Genomic DNA, 21,727 nt, shown 5'->3' on the forward strand with positions numbered 1-21,727 from the left:
GAAGATGATGAGATCAGAAGCACGCTATTCGTGGAAAGACTGTTTTCCCTTCTTCACCAATTTCTTCTTGATGGGGGAGGGGAGTTTCTTCCATGTAGCCGCTGCATTCTTGGCCTTGCGCCATCCCTTCTTGCAGGAGGTCTTGACCTTCTTCATCCCCTTCTTGAGTAGGCGGACCATCTCCTTGGCATGCACCTTCATCTCATCCAATTCCCCCATTGGTTCTGTGGAGGAGCAGCCTTGGATCCCGCTCGCGACTGCCGAGTTATCACGGAGAGGAAGAAGAGAGGACGATGCAAAGACTATATACAGAAGAAAGCTCGGAATGTACTCCTCGCTGGCGTCGTTGCGATCGAGAGGTTCGTGTTGAAGTGCAAGCTTATCGTCAAACAACCGATAATAGCATCTTGTACGAGTGCAGATATAGAAAAAAAAGGATGCGCGTGTGATCGTTCTCGCTCCTGTTTTATGTGGAATGTGTTATGTATGGTTCGATTGTTTCTCTGTAAAAGACTGCCAATATTATCAAAGCAACGACGTCCACTTTTCTTTCTGGTCATATCCAAAGATGTGATTGATTGATTCAATGGAGGCTTCAAATTTTTGTGAGACAATGATCACAAAGGAGTAATCTTATTATTGTAGGATGAAAAATATTATGAAAATAGACGATGAAATTACTATCACGCATTAAAATGCGAAAAAAAAGGTTCATGTGAGTTGACAAAATCAATAGGCGAATAAGAGGAATGACCTACACGTAAATAAGCATTTAGTAACGCAATCAACACGTAGTACCTCTACGATCAATGATCTGTGGATCGTAGAGAGATTTTTTGGTGGGACAAACATTGGTTATGAGAGTTCTTCTTTGTCTAATATTCGTATATGATCATCTCCCACAGTGCTGTATCTTTCTTTATTCTTGCAATCAATGGTATGATCGCATGGTGAGCACAAAATTCAGAATAGATAACGATTTGAGAACATAAATGTTAAATTAAAATTCAGATCTAAGATCAAGCTGAACTTTTTAACTATCGGTTTCTCCTCTAACCCTCAGTTTATTAAAAACAAAGAATTAAACGAGAAAAGTAAAATGAGAAACAGAACTCATCTTCTCACAGCAAGCAGCAATCAAGCAAGAATCAGCCTATCCGTGGCCAAAAGTTTCATATTTGGTGTACGGTTATGGAATTCAACAGCACCTAAATCGATATGGGTACAAGAGTGCATAAATTATCATTTGAGACCTTTTGGCTCAACACGACACGTCATCACACGACGAATGTCTGGTTAGGGTCTCTCTCATAGCCTTACCTTGGGGATCCACCTGCTGAGAGCTTTGCTCTTTGTAACCAGCATCATGATGGTTCGATAAAGCAACATCCGCATTTAACTCATCGCCGGTGTCAATGATAATGTTATGAAGCAGACAGCACACGAGTATAATGCTAGGTAACTTGTGCTTATCTGGTCTCCACATGACTTTGTGTAGGATCCTCCAGCCACCCTTTAATTGAGACAACGCCCTCGCTGCAAGCAACCTTGCAGCCTTTTGTTTGGCATTGAAGCCGATCATTGAAGAGGACAAGTTTTTGCCCTCGTATGGAGTCATGAGCCATGGAAGAAGGGGGTAGGTTGCATCTCCTACGATGAATTCTCTGATCTCTGCCTTCTCTGAAGACATTTTAATAGGACCGTTTAGCCGCCTCCCACTCTCACAGAGTTTAAAAAAACCTGAGCACTTCAATAGGCGGGAAATAGTCATGCTTCCAGGCCAACCGGTCACAATGTCAAGGAATCTCAGTTCATGGTCCACGATTCCTTGCAAGAACATGCTGTAATTGCTCTCTTGGTCGCACCAATCATCTGACGATTCCACTGCAGGAAGCGTCATTATAATATGGGTTGCATCTACGGCTCCACAGCAGTTAGGCAATCCAAAGGCTGTCTCCAATTTGGTTTTGATCTGCTCTATCCTGTCTGCATCAGGCCACCTGAGATGATGTCTGGCTCGCTCTTCCATGGACTCGATAAATCTCCATGTGACTTGAGAAACAGTAGATTGTCCAACTCCAAAGGCGGCACCAACTGATACTTGGGATTCACCAGATGCTAATCTTCTCATTGCAATGGCAACTTGCTTCTCGACGCTTAGAAGCCTCCCTTCAATATTTATAAGACCTGAAGGAGGCCTTGAAACCAGATCCTGTCTCACAAGTGAACATATGTACTCAAAAGTCTTCTTTGACACCCGAAAGAAATACTTGAAAGCTTCGTCTTCATCAGAAGGAATAGCGATCCCTGCATGTCATGTGACAGGGTTAAAGGATTAGTATTAGAGTCCAGACTGACTGTCTTTAATCTCTGACACATGATAAAGTTTATATTTCCAACCAAGGTTTACAACAATATTAAATTATTCATAAAGAATATCATAGGGTTGAGATCAAAACCCATCCTATAGTTGTTATAACAAGATTGCAAGGTGGATTATCTGATAAAAAAGCTTCCTCACATTCCCAAGAAGTATATAAGCCGATTATAGTATCTATAAAACATGCATATGGAGAAAAAAAATACAGAAAGTGCAGGTACGAAATTAGACTAATTGTTCCAGATGATGGATAAGTTGGAAGGCATATTAACAGCAAAAAAGCTAACATCGCTCAGACTTGGGACTTTTTGAAATCAGAAGACATGGCAAGGTCGGCAGAGTTGTCATTTATTAGATGAAGGAAGAAAAAAATGTGTCATGAATGTGTGCATAGGTCTAGCTTTGAGTTGATTGAAGTGCTAATCAAGTCCAAGGGTGAAGCTTTTATTTAGTTCAATACAGTTAATTAGTTTCAGTTTTAATGAGTTAATTAACAAAAGTTGAAGTATAATTATAGTTGGACTTGGACTCTGTATTTTCAAATTTAGAAGTGTCTGTCTGCTCCAGCAATTGTGTATGTTTGCTGCTTGTGTTCCTGCATCCTAACAGGATTTGGGACTTCATAAGCTAAATAATAGCTAAATAGATGAAATGTTTGTTGTATTTTACTGGATATATCATATTCTACAAACTTATTAGCTGGAACATAATAAGGGACAAATGATGTGTACCAAAGTATATCCCGATAAGCTAATTATTCTTCTAGAGACCTGCATTTTGTTTCCTGATTGGGGTGGAACAGTGGTTCAGTGTAAAAAGCTTTAGAGATCATCTATAATAAGTTTTAGCTGGAGCACAGGCTTCACCCCCTCCATTTTATCTCCTCCCATCTATTTTCTCTTACTTTCCTGCTTTTACCTTTATTTACTTTAATTATCAGCAATGAGAATAAGGTTCATAAAATAATATCTATGATTTTATTGATAGATTAGCCACTGAAGTCTCAGAACGGCAGCACACTGTAATGACATCATCTCTCAAAAACCAGATTACTTCAAGAAAGATTGACCATGAATTCAAAGCCTCACTGTAAAACTGACAACTGAGAATGCATTCTTTAGTGTGGAAATTTTAAGCTTATTATTCTAAAAGATTCTCACACTTACATGGAGTAAATTTTAAATTGGTCAAGAAATTAAACTCACTGCATCTGTGCTGTGCCCCAATTAGGAAAATTCTAAAACACAGAATCTTCCTTCCTTCTCAGTTTTCACATTAAGATATATACGTATATATTGTTTCTTTAACCAAACTATAACAGATTTATGAAACTTTATGATTCACGAACTTAATCTTTCTCCTTGGAACTATCTTACACCAGCTGCCATGTTTGAACTATCACATGATTACTAGATCCGCAACATGGAAATCAAGTAATTAGCAGTCGCAAAAATATATGAAAATGCCACTTATCAGGTACCCTAGCAGTCCCATCATGCATTCGCCATCTACCTAAAGACCAAGAGACTAAAACTGAAGAGATCTGCAATTACGTGGGCAAACTTCAATTCATCGATTCGACAGCAGCCACCATATGCAAGCAAACAAGGAGCAATCCAAAAACCCTAATCTGCAGCATTCACAAGGATGCATCTCGAGACGATCATAGCACAGCGATTGAAATAACCGATGATCAGAAAGGCCTGGTTAATTAGCAGAATGGCAGGAAACGGAATCGTGGACGTACCGGGCGAGCCACCGTTCTTGTGCCAGAAGGTGTACCACCACTCTGTGTCCCCGGCCTTGAGCTCCACATGAGCGGCGTTGGATCTGTCGCCGAGCTTCGATGGATCCTTCGCCTTGCGTTTGGGTTTCTTGGATTTCTTCGGAGGCGCCATAGGAAGCGAGAGAGCGGCGGAGTAGGAGGAGCTCCCACCGGAGTCGAACTCTCCCTTCTTTGCTTCAGGAAAACAAGTAGCATATGTAATATAAGATATATATATATATATATATATATATATATATATATATATATATATATATATATGATAGTTTTTAGTTTTATAAAATATATACACAAGGCGAATTTCCAAAAAAAATTCATACTTATAAAATTTGTTCACAGAACGTATTTATTTTTTAAAAAATCTTATAATTTTTTAAAAAACATTTTAACCTTGTCCAGTGGAACTTCTCAGTACCTTCACTCTCGTCATACTTGCCTATAGCCCTAGGAAGGAGAGAGGTGTTGAGGCGATAATGAATTTTTATAGAGTTTTTATACCTTGTTCCGTAGCCTACACGGAGGAAAGAGATAGTGTAAAGGCTATCGTCACATCATTAACTCCTATCGAACTTGTTTTCACGTCTACGTCGCCTCATTTTTTATGTGATGATCGTGGTGTGAATGATAGATTCGAGAGGAGGAGGTAGTTGTGTAAGGTAGAGGCAATGGAATTGCGAGTAATATGGTATTTTTATACCAGATGTATTTTATATAAATTTTTCAAAGTGGAAGTGATTAATTTTAAAAAAAAATTCGCATATATATATATATATATACTATTTGTGTTAACTAAGGCCCATCCAAAGCCAGCCCAAACTACGAGTGGCCCAAAACTTCACTCCGAGTTGAAATTACACCTCCCAAAACATTGAATTATCTCTAAGAGAGAAGGCTTGACGTCTTGATAAGTCGATCATTGTTCTAAACTGCTTAAACTTAAATTACTAGTAGGTTATCTATTTAACCATGTAAATCAAATCTCCTTCCGCATTTAGCCAAATCACCAATGACTCGTCTCTTACCTCCCTCGTGCAGTAGATCGTGGCGCGCACCACTCTCCCGTCTTTTGTGGCCGAGGAAGCAAGTGGACCTCGTGATGAGTCGTTTCCTTTATCGTCTTCACATCAACGGGCCGCCATCATCACGTTTCACGAGTCCAGTGATTAAGGGAGTGCGTAACACTGTCGATGCTTTATCGTTCACGGAGGTTTAATTTGCATGGTTGGTTTCCACACCAACCTGTTTATAATAGGCAAAATCTTATATATTCGTATTCATCATTATCCACGACAATGCAAATTAGTCAGGTGATAAATGAGATCGAGTCGTCGAGGATAATCCACGATTAGTGGATAGGATCACCGTCGGATCTCCACATACCCATTAACCACGCAGGCCTCCGGCACGTGCCCTTGGAAACCACGGTAATACATGGGCTGCCAGGCGAGACCGAATCACCCCTGGAGAGTATCGGGAGTGTATCAATCCCTCCGTTGTGGACCCCACACGTCAGAGGTGGCGTCATCCCTGAAACTTTTCGGGGTGATTCGGTCGTATTGGAAAGGAACAGGAGCGGCCATAACTTCATATGCCCGAATTAGGATAACCTCTATAAAACAAGGAAACAATTTTATGCCTCGCCCGCGGACAAAGAAGATAAACCAGGGTGGATAAAAACAAGAAGTATCAACCAAGAGAGAGAGAGAGAGAAAGGGGAAGAGAAGAACGGGAATAAGGGGAAGCATTAGAGCCACGGAATTGGACCAAGTCGGAAGACGAAGACGAAGACGATGAAGAGGAAAAGGTTAGGAGGGAAGGAGTAAACAGGAAGGAACGGGATGGAATCTGCCTTTGCCTTCTACCCTCAACCCCTTTAAAAGCCGATACTTCGAGAATAGATCCTTCTTCCCACCTCCACCTCCTCCTCCTTCTGTTCCTGCTTTCCATATCATAACTTTCTTCACTTCCTTCTTTTCAGGAAAATTCTCCTTTTTTTCCCGAGAACGAATCCTGCGCACGAATTTATTGCTTGTTTCTGTGTTGTTGTTGTTGTTGTTGTTGTTGTGATGTTCCGTTCAAGATTTGGATTTTGATTGTTGTTGTGTGTCTTGCAATCCGCCCCTATCCTTGTCGAATAAAAATCCTTCCTTTTACGTGATCATATAGGCGCATTCGTCTTTTTCATATGTTGTTGTTGTTGACGATGATGTTCTCGTTTGCTGTCTGTCAATCTCAAGCCTTCACGTATTCGATCGATTTTTCCAAGAAAAAAATTCCAGAAAAGGGACAAAGTTGAGCGGGGGAAGAAATTGGATCGATCGGATCGAGGAGCGTCAGCGGGGCGTAACTTTCGTGGGGTCTCCACGGATTCGCCAATCCGAAACGCTTTGTTTCGCTGCCTGGCTGCTCTGGAGTGCATACTGGATGTGATCAGGGCCCTTCCGATGGGTTCCTGTCTGTCGTCGGATGGCCGGAGCAGCGACTCTCGACCGTCGTCCCCGGCGACAGGGGCCAGACGGCATCGGAGGGGCCCGAGGAAGCGGCCGCGTGGCTTGTCGGAGGAGGAGCAGCAACTCCATGGGATTCCCGGGAGGATGTTCCTCAATGGCGCATCCAGTGCCGCGTCTCTGTTCACCCAGCAGGGCAAGAAGGGGACCAATCAGGACGCCATGATCGTGTGGGAGGTTAGTTCAGATTCCTTCCGCTGTTATTTGGATTTATACATTTGAGTCGCTGTTATTGCATGTTAGGTGATGCTTTGTCTCTACGTTTTCCATGTAATGCTCCTATTGGCCTTTGTAGGTATCCCTTTTTGCCTAATTTGCTCTTCAGATGCATTCTGGAAATAAATCTCATAAAATACTGATTCAGCCTATTAAATAGCTTCTTTGTTATGATCGAATGCTTGTGTTCTTTGCTTCTGTTCAATCGATATTGGTTGTGTAAAGTGTAAACTTTCCCTTTTGATAACTGAATGATTGTGGTATGCATTCAGTTGATGTAAATGGATTTAAGAGCTCTTTTGGATGTCAATGACCGCAATTTATTGTACAGAATATGTAATCAAGTTTTGAACACAAGTACTTTGGTTCTAAACCGTTTATAACATAAATCCATGGGCTGCATCATTTTTTTTCCTACTTTATCATTTGTTAGGTATTGCTTTTTAGCATATGGTACATGTCGAAGACCATTTGCTTCCTGCTCTTCAATGGTTTGGAATTATCTTTTTTTTTGTACAATGGCATTATCTTATATTCTCTGGACAATTTGATCTTTTGCATGCAGAATTTTGGCAATAGAAGTGACACTGTTTTTTGTGGAGTTTTTGATGGTCATGGTCCAAACGGCCACATGGTGGCAAGGAAAGTGAGAGATATTCTCCCTCTAAAGCTGTGTGCCAGTTGGGAAGCAAATACAGGAAATGATGAGGTCATAGAGAACAATATCGGCAATCCTGGTAGCGTGATTTCAGAGGAAACATCATCTGTGTTCCTCAATGAAGAATCCAGAGCTCTCACTGGTTTTGAAGAAACGGACAAGGATTCAGAAACCTTGACAACATTGGAAGACTCGTTCTTAAAAGCTTTTAGGGTAGTGGATAAAGAATTGAGATTGCATCCTGATATTGAGTGCATTTATAGTGGGACAACAGCAGTCACTTTGGTCAAGCAGGTTAACTATAAGCTATTAGCTATTAGCTTCCATCTTAGTTTTTAATGAATGATGAAGTATCAATGTATTATGTTTAGTTCTGAACAAATGCTAGATTTTTTTTTTTTGTGTGATAATATTTGTTTCATCCATCTTTAGGGCCAAGATCTTGTCATTGGAAATGTTGGAGACTCAAGAGCAGTACTGGGCACTAGAGATCATAATAACTCCTTGATTCCAGTTCAGTTGACTGTGGACCTCAAACCAAATCTTCCCAGTATGCTCCTCTCCTCCTTTGTTTTTTGACTCTTCATAATTCAAATAATGCTTATGCATGTTTTATATAAACGCACTCCCTGATATTGGCATGTGTATTTATGTAGTCCATTTTGGACAGCTATCAACAGAGATGGCTGTTATACTTTCTGTGATGTTTGAATCTATAAGATGACTATATTTAATAATTTGTGACTACGAGGATGCTTAATAATAGGATGACTATATGAATACTTATTACAAATGTAGGTAAAGTTGATCATCTCTCTTGTTCTACCTGTCGTGAGATTCCCTTGGAGCGACTGTTAGACAATGATTGCTTCGGTGATTGATGATTTCTCAAATTCTATCATATTTTAGGTGCATTTTCAACTCATTTATGGATAATTAGAAAGGACCCTCATCCAATTTTTTATTTACATTGTTTTAATAAGATACTTTGCAAAGTGAACAGACAGTGATGGATTAATGGTTATATCTTCATAAGTAGTGTTATACGGTATACCTACATCCTGAATGGGGGGTGTGTGTGTGTGTGTATCCTCCTGCAAATTTGACAAATTACATAATTGCTCCTCCAAAAATATCTTGCATAGATACCTTAATAACACAATTTATGTGCACCAATACCTTATTCGCATTCCGTCCATATGTACCAAACGAAGTCTAATTAAATGTCAGTTACTGCAAACCTAAGCTGCAAAATGTCTTGAATTTCCACTTAGTACTCTTCATGTTTACCCTTACAGAAGTAAATTTTAGCATAGGTGCCTTCTAGAAGTTTCTATATATCTTCAGAAGTTCTAGTCTCAACATTATGACAGTTGAGAGTCATCTGGTGTGATTGATGGCTCTTTCTGTTGCTATAATGTCTATCGATCACAAGGATATTGGTATTAATAATTTCAATTTGTAAGGGTATTTATGCAAGTAGGTACATAGAGGGGCAAATGCATAATTTGACAAATCTACATGGGTATATTTTTAAAGAAATATCTTCTGTTTCGGTGAGGGTTAAACGGATGACTTCATTCCTCATCTTTTCCTTATAAATTTTTATGACATTTATAAATGGCGGAAAGTGACAAGTCATTCGTTCTGTGGCACAATTTTTATGATGGGTTGTTTTTTCAAATGGGACAATCTTGTAAAACTATTTGATCAAATATCATCCATGTGATTGTCATTGGCAGATGGAAAAGAAATCATATTTTTAGAAATACGATTACATTGAGCACCAGATTTGATATAAGATACTTTGTTTGAGAGTACTTCGTTGTTGTTCTCTAAATATTACATAATTTTGTTTAAAACCTCAAAAAAGCTGATTTTGATGCATAAGATAACTGCTAACTATATGTATTTGGATGGACCTAGCCATTGGTCTTGCTCTTTTTCTTCTTCTATTTTGGTATTTCCTCTCATTTGAGCAACTTCTTAGATGGATGAGGATTGCCATTTGTTTTTTTATCATCAGTTTGCTACTTGTTTAATTTGTTCATTTGTTCTCCTATGTATGTTTCAATGCAAACATTGTGCTTTTCTTTTACAGGGGAAGCGGAAAGAATTAGGCGTTGTAGGGGCCGTGTCTTTGCTCTCCGGGATGAGCCGGAGGTGGCTCGGGTTTGGCTCCCTAATATCGATTCCCCAGGCTTAGCCATGGCACGAGCTCTCGGTGATTTTTGTTTGAAAAAATTTGGCCTGATTTCTGTGCCTGAGATTACATATAGACGTGTCACTGAAAAAGATGAGTTTATCGTCTTGGCCACCGATGGGGTGAGATGGATTATGATTTCCCATGACCCTATTTCCATGTATCCAGCACAATTCCTGAACTTAGTGTTAAATGCTTTCTCTATGATTATCAAATTAACATGACTAAGATGCCATTATGTTTTTGAAGAATTAACCTTACATGTTTATAGCTGATTTCGTCAGGTCTGGGATGTATTATCCAATCAAGAGGTGGTAGAGATTGTTGATTCTGCTCCTACAAGGTCCTCTGCAGCTCGATATCTTGTTGAAACAGCAGTCAGAGCCTGGAGGATCAAGTATCCTACGTCAAAGATAGATGACTGTGCTGTGGTCTGCCTCTTCCTTGATGTAGAATCATCTAATGGTTCCTCCATTGAACGGACAAATGAAGGCGATGGGCCACTGGATGGCATGGAACTTGCAGGGTCAACTTCTTTGGACCAATCTAGCACACTCGGAGCTTGCACTGAGATTCAGCAGGATAAGGAAGCTCAAGAAAAAGACAACTAGATTTCAATCATATCAACAACCCTCCTGTGATGATGGCACCCAAACGCTGGTTGGCGACTGTTTGTGCTCTACAGAGGTGTCCCAAATGCATACCTTATTTATACTGCCAAAATTACTGCTGCTTAGAAGCTGACAACCACCACCAAAAGTTAGCAACTAGCTTGGCAGTGGCTTAAGTGGTCTCGTGGACTAATTAAAGAAATCTACAGCTGGAATTCCTTTTTTTCACGAGAAGAGCAGCCTGACTGTATTCAAACGTCTAGGTGATCTCTCAGTGAGCTCCAAATGTCAAATGTCAGTGTGTAGGATTGCATTTGTTTTTGTACAATTCCAACTTGTTTATGTGGTTTGTTATAATTGTTATCTCCTTAATTAATTTGAGGAATCAATGCTTTACTTGATCATTGTTTTACTCTGATCATTGTTCTGTATTCTGTAAACTGTACTATGTTATTTATTTATTTATTGATTGATTATATCTCTTGCTCTTTATATGAATTGTGAAAGCTATTGTTTTGCCTTCCCACACGCACATCATTATGTATCATTTCGACTTTAGTGAGTTGGGATCATTCCACTTCATGTCTATGCAGGTTCAGAAAGGATATGACAAGAGGACAGCAAGGAAGAATCTTTTAGTAAGTATTGAGGATAAGATCCAGCAAAATGGTCCTGACAGATCTTGTACCAAGAAGACTACAGCTTTGGATGAGGTTGCCAGCATGGATAAATGTGATTTGATCAGCTGGCAAGTGGATCGAGTGACGTGTAAATATACCCTTTTGTTCTCCCTTTTTTGTCTGGATCACAAATTGCGTCAAGTTGTTCGTAGATGGCAGATGTTGATCCAGAAAGTTGCAGAAGAGAAATAGCCTGATGTGGGACAACTCATCCTTGTAGCTGAAGCGAGTGACTGCTGAGAGCGAGCAGAGTGGCAGGGAGAGAGTGAATAGACAGTATTGATGTCTTAAAAACATATCAAAGTATTGAAAAAGGGAAGTTCTTCATCAAAGGAATACACTTCTCCTTTGAAACTTAGTATCATGAATTTAGATGTTGCATAACCCTCCTAAATTAAGTTCCATTTCCCATAGCTTTGGCATGGAAACTCATGTTATACCACTGTTATGAATAAGCTCCATGAAGATTATAGCATCAGCATCATTCTGCAAAGAAATTATGGCTGGAAGGAATGTAGTACAAAAGTAAGTGCATTCTGACATAATATAATTGTCTCCTTGGAGTTTGACATTGCAGGATTGTAAGAGATTAACTATAATTCAAACATATCGAAATTGCTGCAACAATTTCTACATGTTGCCCAATTTTGTGGGTCACATTTAACCAAACACATGATTCCATGAAGGAATGCAATGGAATTTGAACATTTTCTGTTTCAAATACTTCCGCCTGCCAACCAACGTGCGTAGAAGGCCAATGCCTCTCTCGGCTTGTATTCAGGAACAGTATGACCAGAACCCTGCAACAAGATCACAAAAAATGTATTAGCGAAAGATACTACAAGAAAATTATGCTGATCAAAAGACAATGAATATCTATACTGTAAGGAGCAATTCCTGATCACCACAATTAGAGGAACTTATGATTGCCAGCATATTACAAATGACTGAAGAAACAGATCTTAGTTGACAGCAGTATCATTCTAATGACGGTTTACTTGAGGATATAAAACAAGTTGACATGCCTACCTTTATGGTAAGAAAGGTAAGATTATGCTCGTAGCCTTGGGTGTATCTGTAGGAAAAATCGACCAAAGGAATGAGTGTAACAATTTACAATCAATTAAAAATGCAATGGATATTTCTTTCCCTAGGTTCATTTATGGTGGTATATATTTGGGAGTCGCAAGATGGATCTTGTTATAGAAGACAAAGAGAATGTTGTACCCTCAAACATGCTACGGAAAATATTTCCATGTCATTTACAATATAAATCATGATACAAGAATTGAAAGCTAATCAACTCTGATGCACCAAGAATTTTTCCATAAGCATATATTTTAATGTGTCTAAGCATGTAAGAGAGTGACTGACAAGAGGTTAAAACACATACCCAGCAACTTGTTTATCGAAATACCAAGGTCTCCACTCATCTAGGACTTGATATCCCAGTGACCGAGTCCATGCTTGGCTACCAGTGTAAGGTACACACATATCATGGTCGCCACTGCCACAGAGGAACAAAATTGCATCATCTCACCAAAGGCCAATCCAAACAGTTGGAAATTTTAACCTAGAAAATGGCCATCATTTTTAAATTTGAAGGTGAAACAATTTATTTGAAATGTTGAACCGACAACTGAAGTAAAAGAAACGGTAAATATTCATCAAAAGAAGCAATGATCTAGCAAACATTTTTGGGAAGGTATAGGAGGACCATAACATTATGGCTTTCTGCAGATAATTTGAATCAGATAGGAAGTTTTAATGATAGCATTAAAAGATAGTAAAGGCCCTTTGGTTCAGGGATATTAGCAAGTGATAATTTCCAGGTCTTATCAGACTCAGGTTTAGCAGATCTGAGATGATCAATCTTTAGCCTAGTTGGTTGGGGTTAGGTAGCCAGGGCTAGACAAGATGATCATACTTAAGTTGGCTATCCTAGATGTTCCCTGATCAATATAGAATTGATTTACTATAAGCCCAAGTTTAATTGGATTGGGTAAGAGGAATCCTGAACTAAACATGTGAGTGCTAAGAACATGTATAATTGGTCTGTAAGCATTGCCAAGAAATCCCTAGCCAATACCATCTATTATTTTGGTACATGCATTGCTCACAGATGCACTGGGCATGATATCTCGAAAGATTGGCAATCATCAAGACTGAAAAGCACATGTAATGAAATATGGGTGAATCCTTGTAAAAAGTTACAATTTTGGTGGGAAATTGTAAAATTTGACAAAGGGGTCTATGAGAAAGAAGCTTGAAAAACCAAATAAAAGTTAGGAAAAAATTATCTGCCGGTATCATCAACAGCATGAAATAAGTCAGCCATCAAAGGCCGGCATCACACAATTAACCAAACTTATTGTTCTTTTGGTTAACACAACTTTTAGACCAAAATAATGAAAAATTTTAACAGACGCTGGTTTTAAAGTAAATCAAAGTTTGAGCCAGGATCTATATTGTTCAAGCTTTCACTGATATGATTGAGGCAGGATCCAGAGTTAACACCTATTTTACTGAGAAATCAAATGATAATAATTAAAAAAACTAATTATATAAAGAAATAACAAAGTTTGAGAAAGAAAATAAGAAATTAAGAAGCTCAACCTAAGCAAATAATTCAGCAATGATACAAAGAAATGACACGTAGTACATGATTTCTACCAAAAGGCCACGACTTTGGAGTCATGCACAAGACATGACTTTGGAGCCATGGACAATACATCTCACATGCAAGTTATTGGCTGAATATCGGTGCCCCAGACCCCAGTAGCCAAAGAGTTAGTGGGGTTTGCATGTGGCTTTCTATCAGAAAAAAATAGCATAACAGCAATAGCTTTAAAATTAACTGGTAATACCAAAGGTGTCACAACTGATCATAGAAGTTGAGGCGTGGGGATTATGTTTAGACAATATTGCCATCTAGAGAAAAACATTTGCAGTGAGAAGGCTTCCCTAGAAGTGGAGGGATGAAGTGCATACCAAATTTAAGTGCAAGATGCATGAACCAGACACTTCTGAAGTTGCAAAGTAGATTGTTATTGAAATCTTCTTATCATGATCTCACAAAGATGACATAAATAAACAAAAACAATTGAATGCAAAGCATAATCAAACTAGAAACTATTTCAACTTTGTGGAAACTTAAACACAGTCTGAATGGGAAAAATACTTCTAGAAACTTAATCAAACTAGAAACTTAAACACTTCTGAAGTTGCAAAGTAGATTGTTATTGAAATCTTCTTATCATGATCTCACAAAGATGACATAAATAAACAAAAAACAATTGAATGCAAAGCATAATCAAACTAGAAACTATTTCAACTTTGTGGAAACTTAAACACAGTCTGAATGGGAAAAATATCACTGCTTCTGCGGCTCTGCCACCACCAGAACAATATAAGTTGCCTTTGTAGTTCTAATTGAAACATATCAAAAAAATACCACAGATTTCTGCAAGGATAGGTTACCTGAATATGAGTGCACAGTAACCACCATATGTAAGGTTTCTGTGATACTTGATCATACTTCCAGCATCATGCTGGAAGTAAATATTATCTGTACACAACTCCCATGGGCCCACGACACTTGCCTGAATTGTTTCATATGAGAGGCAAAAGAATAGAAGACAAACAATTTAGTACTTAAGTAATTAATTGCCTTATAACTTCTTATCTATACTTTGGAATTTGGATCATATACCGGTTGAGCATGTATTGCAGATCTCACTGCTTCATTGTTCAGCCATGAAGTTGCAACTTCATCATCCTACAAAATAGTCAAGATTAGGAATCGCAAATGATGCAAGATAACCAATATGATCTAAAGATAAGTGTAGATGTTGATCTCTCCAAAGCCAGTACTTTCAGCATCATCTTTCATCTGGGGTATCAAATTTTGCTAATTATGAGTTTAATTCCTAATCAATGAATTTACAACATAGGATAATTATACAGACATGGCTATGCAACAATATTTGTATTGAATAATGGCCCACAACTAAGAAGATAATGATGATTTATGCCCAGCCATCATGATGGGTTGGGTACAAAAGTTATAATACACAGTCAAGCATGTTCTAAGACATTCACACATATAAGAGTAAATCAGTGAATATATTGGACTACTAATAGTCAGAAACCAAATGAAAGGTTGTGCCAGTACCAACCGCGCAACAACAGATAGACCAATATATAGAGCAAGAAGGTATGGGAACTCATTCGACCAAATACTTTGAAAAACAAGGGACAAAGAGAAAAGGTCAAAAAACAATAACATTATGAACAAAAATAGTGTCTAAATAACTAGAAATATACAACCAATCTAATAAATTTTAAAAATAACATAGACTATATAGATAAATGGTATTTGTGTTTATATTCTGTTGAAGAATTACGAAAACGATCGGACTTTGGAATTGGGTCAGATTTGGGGAAAAAATCCATGTCAATTATTGGACAGATCTGAATAACAGGCTCATAACCTAAACCTCAAGATTATTTAGCAGCCAAATGACAAATTCATCAAATTCACAGATGCCATAGTACTTACCATACAAGGAACTGAACTACCAAGTTCTGGCCATGTCGGGACATGTCCCTCTCTTACTGGAGCTCTCAGAGGCCAAGAACGACCAAAAATTCTTTTTCGAACAGGCAGTGGTCGATTGGTCTCCCCCAATCTTCTGAAACTTGATGGCAACTTGTTATGACGAAGGGTAACTTTCCTGATTTCAGGCCTATGGTAGCATGGTTCAAGGATATCATAAATGTTGAGGTCCTCAAGTGCCTGGATATGAAGGATGAAAAGCTCTATGTATCATTAGGAAAAAATAATTGATTGAGAATAAAAAAATTATTATAACCTTATCAACTTTTTCTAGCTTGGTTTCACAGATTTCATTTTCTGGATTCCAGTAGCTTCCCTTACAAGCAGTATTAACCTCCTGAATGGCAGCACACAATCTTACAACTGGGTTAAAAAGCAAATGAAATTGCATGATGAACAAGCAGATATGAATATCCACCTAAACGATAGCTATGTTAACCTAAAAGTTAAGATTAAAATCAAGTTCAGCATTATAAGAATTAAGAATGAAGAAACTTCTATTGTGAATCTTATTAGCTTCAGAAAATACATTCAGTGACTTGGCATGGTGAAAACAATACCTGAAACAAGTTGGTTGATATAAGACCCATTCCATATGCAAATGGTACAAGAGCATCACCATCAAATGCCTCATCAGTGACACCATTTCCAACCATATAGCCCTGTATGGAGAATAAGGGTGTTAAAGGTATATCTTCGTGTATGGTGAGAAAGAGAACAAAGTACTCAACATATTCCGACCTTGAAATTCAGAGTAGGCATCATGCCAGATTTAATTCCTGTAAGAGACTTTGATTAATAAACAAAGACAAAGAAGAAGAAACTAATCATATCCTCTAAAATAGTGTACCATACCTTGAACAACTTCAGAAGCAAGAGTTGGAACGTAAACTCCAGCATACGACTCTCCAGAAATGTAAAATGGATTTTCAAGGAACTCTGGATATTCCCTAAACCACTGCATGGACAATCAAATTATGTGGGAAGGAAAAGAATTAGGCTCCTGCTAGAGAAAGCATACAAAACAACTGATGTAGATAGAATCAAATTTCAGATATAGTTTTGTTATATTTCAGAAGTCTGAAAGGAAAATTATTTATGTTATCTGGACCAAAGTACTACTTTTTTTTTATTTTCTTAAAGTACTACTTGAATATGTTAATTCACACCTTCAAAAGGAAGGTGTGTGAATCAGAAGCTGTCTTCAGATCCCCAGTATTGTAGTCCGACTGATCCGTCGAGTATGACATTCCTACTCCAGCCGGAGAGTCCAAATAGATGATGTTAGAGACCTGAGATCCAAAATTCATCAGAATGATCAGGAAGCAGGGAAACCATAAAAATTGCCAAGCTCCCAATCCAAATCAAAATGGCGGACCTTCGACCAACTATAAGGATTAAGATGCAGCTGTGGAAGGCTCCCACTCGCCACCCCCGATTGAAAATTGAATGGACCTGTTATGCAGACTAAAACTAAGGATCCACGATACTGAAAAAGCTGGTTTTTTCCCGTGCTAACTACAGTTTCAGAGTAAATTGGCTTCTCATTTATTCCAAAAGACTTTTGATACTAGAGAGTGATACATCACGTCAAGAGTTTAAATTAGAAGAGAATATAACAGAAGATTCTGTAAGGATTAGTCTGGAGAATAGCATTCACGTAACCGTTGTACCATGCTCATAAACGAAGCCGTCGAAGCTGGAGCATCCCGGTCCGCCATTAAGCCAGAGCACCACCGGATCCTTGGAGGGGCTTCTCTCGGAGACCACGAAGTAGTAGAAGAGCTTCCTCCCATGGTCCTCATCTACAGTCACAAATCTATTCCCCGCATAGAAAAGGGGAAAAAAGATCAAAGAACGAGAATATACGAATACCAAGAAGGCCTTATTCTATCAGTACTCGATACCCGGCATAGTGAGCCGATGGGAACGTTCCATTGAATCCTGGCAAGTAAGTGACGCGAGCATCCTCGGGGGCCGACGAGGACAAGTAGAAGCCACCGCTGAGGAGCAGCAGCCCCAGCTCGAGAACACATCGGCGAGAGGTAGAATTGGCCATGCGTTGCCGCAGGGAGATATCGCCGCCGTGGAATGTAAGAACAGGAAAAGCTTCGGATCCAAAACGTTTCCATTACATTGGGGACTGGTGGGGCCCGCGACGGATGACGGGTTGGTCGACCCATACGGGGCCGCTGTCAGTAATTTGATTTCGCAGCACGCGTGCGAATTGATTCTTTTGTTTGGATTGGGTACAAAACAGATTTATGTATGGGTTATTCAAACCGTCCATCCCTCTCTCTCTTATCTTGACCGTCCTTTTAAATAAATATGGTTCTGCTGGCCTTTTTCGTATAAGGTCAGTAGACGGTTGAGATTAAAACAAGTAAGATGGACGGTAATACATGCTCTTTTATTAATCAAATTGCAATAAGTTTGCATGCGTTTTTGTTAGTGACGCGTGCTTTATTGTCCCCCACTCGTCTCGCACCATCACATTGGCGAAGCGTCCGAGCTAACGACAAAAGACAGAAGCAATGAGAACAGACGTTTTCTTTTCCCCTTATCCTAAAAAAAAAATCATTTACTGAAAAAGGATTACATTTTTTATTATAGTATTTCATTTCAAAATATTTATATTTCAAGAATTTTATTAATTATTTATTGTATTTAAAGATTTTTCTCAATATTTGGATAATGATTCTTTGCAAGTAAGTCATGAAGATAACTCTTTTATTTGCAATATATATATATATACAATATATATTGCTTTTATTTATGTTAAGTTTTTTTTATCAAGTGAGATGTTTTTTATCCTTCTCTATTTAGTCGATCTTTTTCATAATACATAAACCTTTTTGTGCTATTTCTTATCTTCCACTTAATATTTTCCCTTTTATATTTCGTTTATTGTTTTATTTTAATACTTTTTAAATTTTACTCTCCTCCAGTTTTATATTATTTTTATATTTTATATTTTTATATGAAGATCTATTCTATTAATTTATCATCTTGAATTCCTTTTATGAGTACTTGTTCTATGCTTGCCTTTTATTTTCTTTTGTCTTTAGTTCTACTATCTCCTTTCTCTTGAATCTTTATATTTAATTTTTTATTAATTAATCGATAAGGGTTTTAATTATGGTTGTTTTAATCAACCCTGCTTGCCATCTGGTTTTATTATCTAATCATATGTAGTTAGATATTTTGTAATTTTTGTTTAGTCTATTTGTTTTATAAAAAAAATCAAATTTATTAATGTATATCAAAATGACGAGTTAACAATGATTTTACTCATAATACTTCGATGATACGCTAATAATATTTCTTGACATTTTTAATACATAATTGATTTTTTTAATTATTTTTTTACCGTAAATATTACGTTTGATTGCAGACAATATCCTGACTCGGTCCTCATATTGATGTGCCAAAATATATTCTTTTGTGGACATTACTTGTGTATGTTTCGAACATCATAATTAAAATCCTCGAAGGTTTCACATCATCAAATTATTTGATTGGACATCGAGCAATTCCAACCAAAAGTTCCATGCACCAAACAAACGGTAAGTTATTGATCTCAGTTTTGGTTGTTTAAACATTTTATTTCGTTGTTATATAGCCAAATTACATCATTCATGTTTAGTAATCGAACCAAACCTTTTTATACATATATTAAGCCTTTCATTGAAGCTTCATTACATCAAAATTAAATGCATGACATTTTCTAAAAATATACCTTAAGAAAATGTTACACTTATCAATTGGAATATTGGGTGAAAAAAATTTGTAATGTTTATTCCTAAATGTTGATCATAAAAATATTCGATCGATAAGATTAATTATCGTATGATCGTTTTGAATATTTTAATTAGGGATCGAATAAATAAATATTCTTTCTTATGGGAAAGATATGCTCCTGAGTCTCGTAAATATAATGTCGATATAATTCAATCATCATTTTTTTTATATTATTACGTGAAGATAAAGAATCATGTGTTTTATTTTTTGAAATTTTCATTATTATAAAGATTTAAAGGATGATATAACTATTCATTTTGGGTTTTTTCCCCAATGGTATCATTCATCTTTGGTTCTATCTAGCGGTGGCCTTATTCCCTTGGATCCAAAAATATACTAGATTGCACATTCCAAAACATCATATTATTTTGTGAATATATTAGAAATAAGTATATACAAAATATACTATAATTGAAATAAAGACACATAATATAATATAAACTAACTTATGATTGTTTTCAAATAGACAAATATATTGGTTGATATTTTAGAATATACAAAAAAATATTTATATCATATGATATATTTGAGTATTGTTATATCATTTTTTATCTCATATTCATAATATTATAAGTTGGAACTTAGGAATTTGTTGTTATTGTTATTGTATTTATAGCATTGTAAACTTAAACAAAAGATAATATAATTAATAAATATTAACTTAAGATACAATACAAAGTACTTTCTTACACTCTGTGCAATTTCAAAAATATATTTTTATTTATTTATAAAAATATAAAAGACTTGACTTATATATTAGTTACATATTTTTTTAATGTGACTATAGTATTTTCATCAATGTATCAACAATACTATAAATATAAATAAAAACATTACAATTAAATCTGTTCACTTAATCGATCGCTCCAATGTGCAAATGACCAAAGCTATTTTAGTTAGGACGTTGTGGGCATTTGGGTAAGAGAAAGAAAATAAAAAATAAGAATTTACTTATGATATATCGCTACATCTTAATTTAAGCCTTTATAATCAAAATTTCAGATATATATTTTAATAAAAAAGATAATTCGAACATGGCCAAATCCGACTGTATGATGCAGAAATATTACCCTAATTGGGCCATCAAGACATATAGGATTCATCACGATGATCGAGACGGAGTCCCGTTTGGTGATGATCGGGCTTTAGAATTATATAAAAATAAAAATATTAAATTTAATTTCGGTTTCAATTCCCAAAAATTAAATTTTATGTGAAATTAGCATGCTATTATCCTTCACCTTTAAGGACTGACGCACAATATGAGAAAAATGTGAGCAACAGAAATTTCCAGACTAACTTGCCGTTGGATTCAAGCACCAGTGACGCTTACCTTCTTACCACGTGACGCCAATTACTCGTTTCCAACGCCATCAAACCTCGATTTACGTGGCCCATCAGATCGGACGGTCACGAATCACTCATCCGTAACAATTGCGGGATCCCTTACGGTCGGCTATAAAACGGTGCCGGCCTGCCCCCTCCTATTTCCGTTCCGTTCCTCGACTCTCTCTCCAACGCCCCACCCCCACCCACCCTTATACGACGCGCTCGTCGCCCTCACTTCGGTTGTTTCTCGACTCGTCTCCTCCTCCTCCTCCTCCGCCTCATTCTCCACCCCACGAGGCCCGAGCTCCGCGTCTCATCGATTGCCGGTCTCTTAGATTCCCATAGATCGACGCCGATCCGCGACTACGGTCGCGAGGCTAGGGCACCGAGCCTGTCTTCATCGGGGCTTAGCAAGTCGCCGTGATCCGTTTTCTCGGGCGGCAAGGCTAGGGCATGGAGCCGGTCTTCGTCGGGGCTTAGCAAATCGCGGTGATCCGTTTTCTCGGGCGGCACTATGTTGGAGGCGCACGTAAGATTCTTCTCGTTCGTTTATTGTTGATTTAGATGGCAAAATATGAGCCGATAGGAAGACCCAATGGGTCGTGCGCATATCAATGTTTGATCGATGGTGTTGCTGATAACTGGGTCGTTGGCACCTCTGATATCCTTGGTTCCACCTGTGATCTCGCTAGAGTAGCATTTCTTCTAATTATACTTGTTAGAGGCAACGGAACTTCACATGCCGTAACCCTATCCATCATTACCTAAGACGTAGGTTGCAGTCAGCGAACTATTATATTGGAAGTAATCGTTCAGAATAGCTAAAGCATCATAATCAAAGATGGAGAATTCATCTTATGGGGGCCCTATGGTTTTACATAAATTAAATCAGTCACCTAATTCTAAAAATTGTATACAGTTTGTTAATCTAAATATCA

The 21,727-nt window shown here is 37.7% G+C and overlaps 4 protein-coding genes across 6 annotated transcripts in view; 2 read left to right on the plus strand and 2 right to left on the minus strand.

Annotated features, from left to right (window-relative positions):
- Positions 1-1,137: 1,137 nt before the first annotated feature.
- Positions 1,138-4,359, minus strand: LOC135592639 (protein ANTAGONIST OF LIKE HETEROCHROMATIN PROTEIN 1-like). The gene is made up of 2 exons (XM_065082212.1): positions 4,128-4,359; positions 1,138-2,307 (listed from the first exon to the last, which is right to left on the minus strand). Exons 1-2 carry the CDS (start codon positions 4,276-4,278, stop codon positions 1,262-1,264), a joined length of 1,197 nt encoding a protein of 398 aa, XP_064938284.1. The 5' UTR covers positions 4,279-4,359; the 3' UTR covers positions 1,138-1,261.
- Positions 4,360-5,828: 1,469 nt separating this feature from the next.
- On the plus strand, positions 5,829-10,853 carry LOC103997173 (probable protein phosphatase 2C 33). Its single transcript, XM_009418333.3, has 5 exons — positions 5,829-6,850; positions 7,455-7,841; positions 7,980-8,097; positions 9,649-9,872; positions 10,035-10,853. Exons 1-5 carry the CDS (start codon positions 6,611-6,613, stop codon positions 10,359-10,361), a joined length of 1,296 nt encoding a protein of 431 aa, XP_009416608.2. The 5' UTR covers positions 5,829-6,610; the 3' UTR covers positions 10,362-10,853.
- Positions 10,854-11,556: 703 nt separating this feature from the next.
- Positions 11,557-17,771, minus strand: LOC103997174 (serine carboxypeptidase 1). Its single transcript, XM_009418334.3, has 14 exons — positions 17,567-17,771; positions 17,333-17,478; positions 17,038-17,114; positions 16,829-16,951; positions 16,515-16,617; positions 16,401-16,438; positions 16,220-16,321; positions 15,916-15,996; positions 15,603-15,839; positions 14,754-14,819; positions 14,522-14,643; positions 12,435-12,548; positions 12,071-12,116; positions 11,557-11,841 (listed from the first exon to the last, which is right to left on the minus strand). Exons 1-14 carry the CDS (start codon positions 17,716-17,718, stop codon positions 11,758-11,760), a joined length of 1,491 nt encoding a protein of 496 aa, XP_009416609.2. The 5' UTR covers positions 17,719-17,771; the 3' UTR covers positions 11,557-11,757.
- Positions 17,772-20,987: 3,216 nt separating this feature from the next.
- The window catches only part of LOC103997175 (uncharacterized), a 75,769-nt gene continuing 75,029 nt past the window's right edge, over positions 20,988-21,727 (plus strand). For all 3 annotated transcript variants that reach the window (XM_065082213.1, XM_009418336.3, XM_065082216.1), the window contains exon 1: positions 20,988-21,318. In XM_065082213.1, coding sequence (XP_064938285.1) covers positions 21,304-21,318 — 15 coding nt within the window. In that variant the 5' untranslated portion in view covers positions 20,988-21,303. The remainder of the gene's footprint in view (positions 21,319-21,727) is intronic.

Source organism: Musa acuminata, chromosome BXJ1-9 (assembly GCF_036884655.1).
Source record: "Musa acuminata AAA Group cultivar baxijiao chromosome BXJ1-9, Cavendish_Baxijiao_AAA, whole genome shotgun sequence".
Lineage (NCBI taxonomy): Eukaryota > Viridiplantae > Streptophyta > Magnoliopsida > Zingiberales > Musaceae > Musa > Musa acuminata.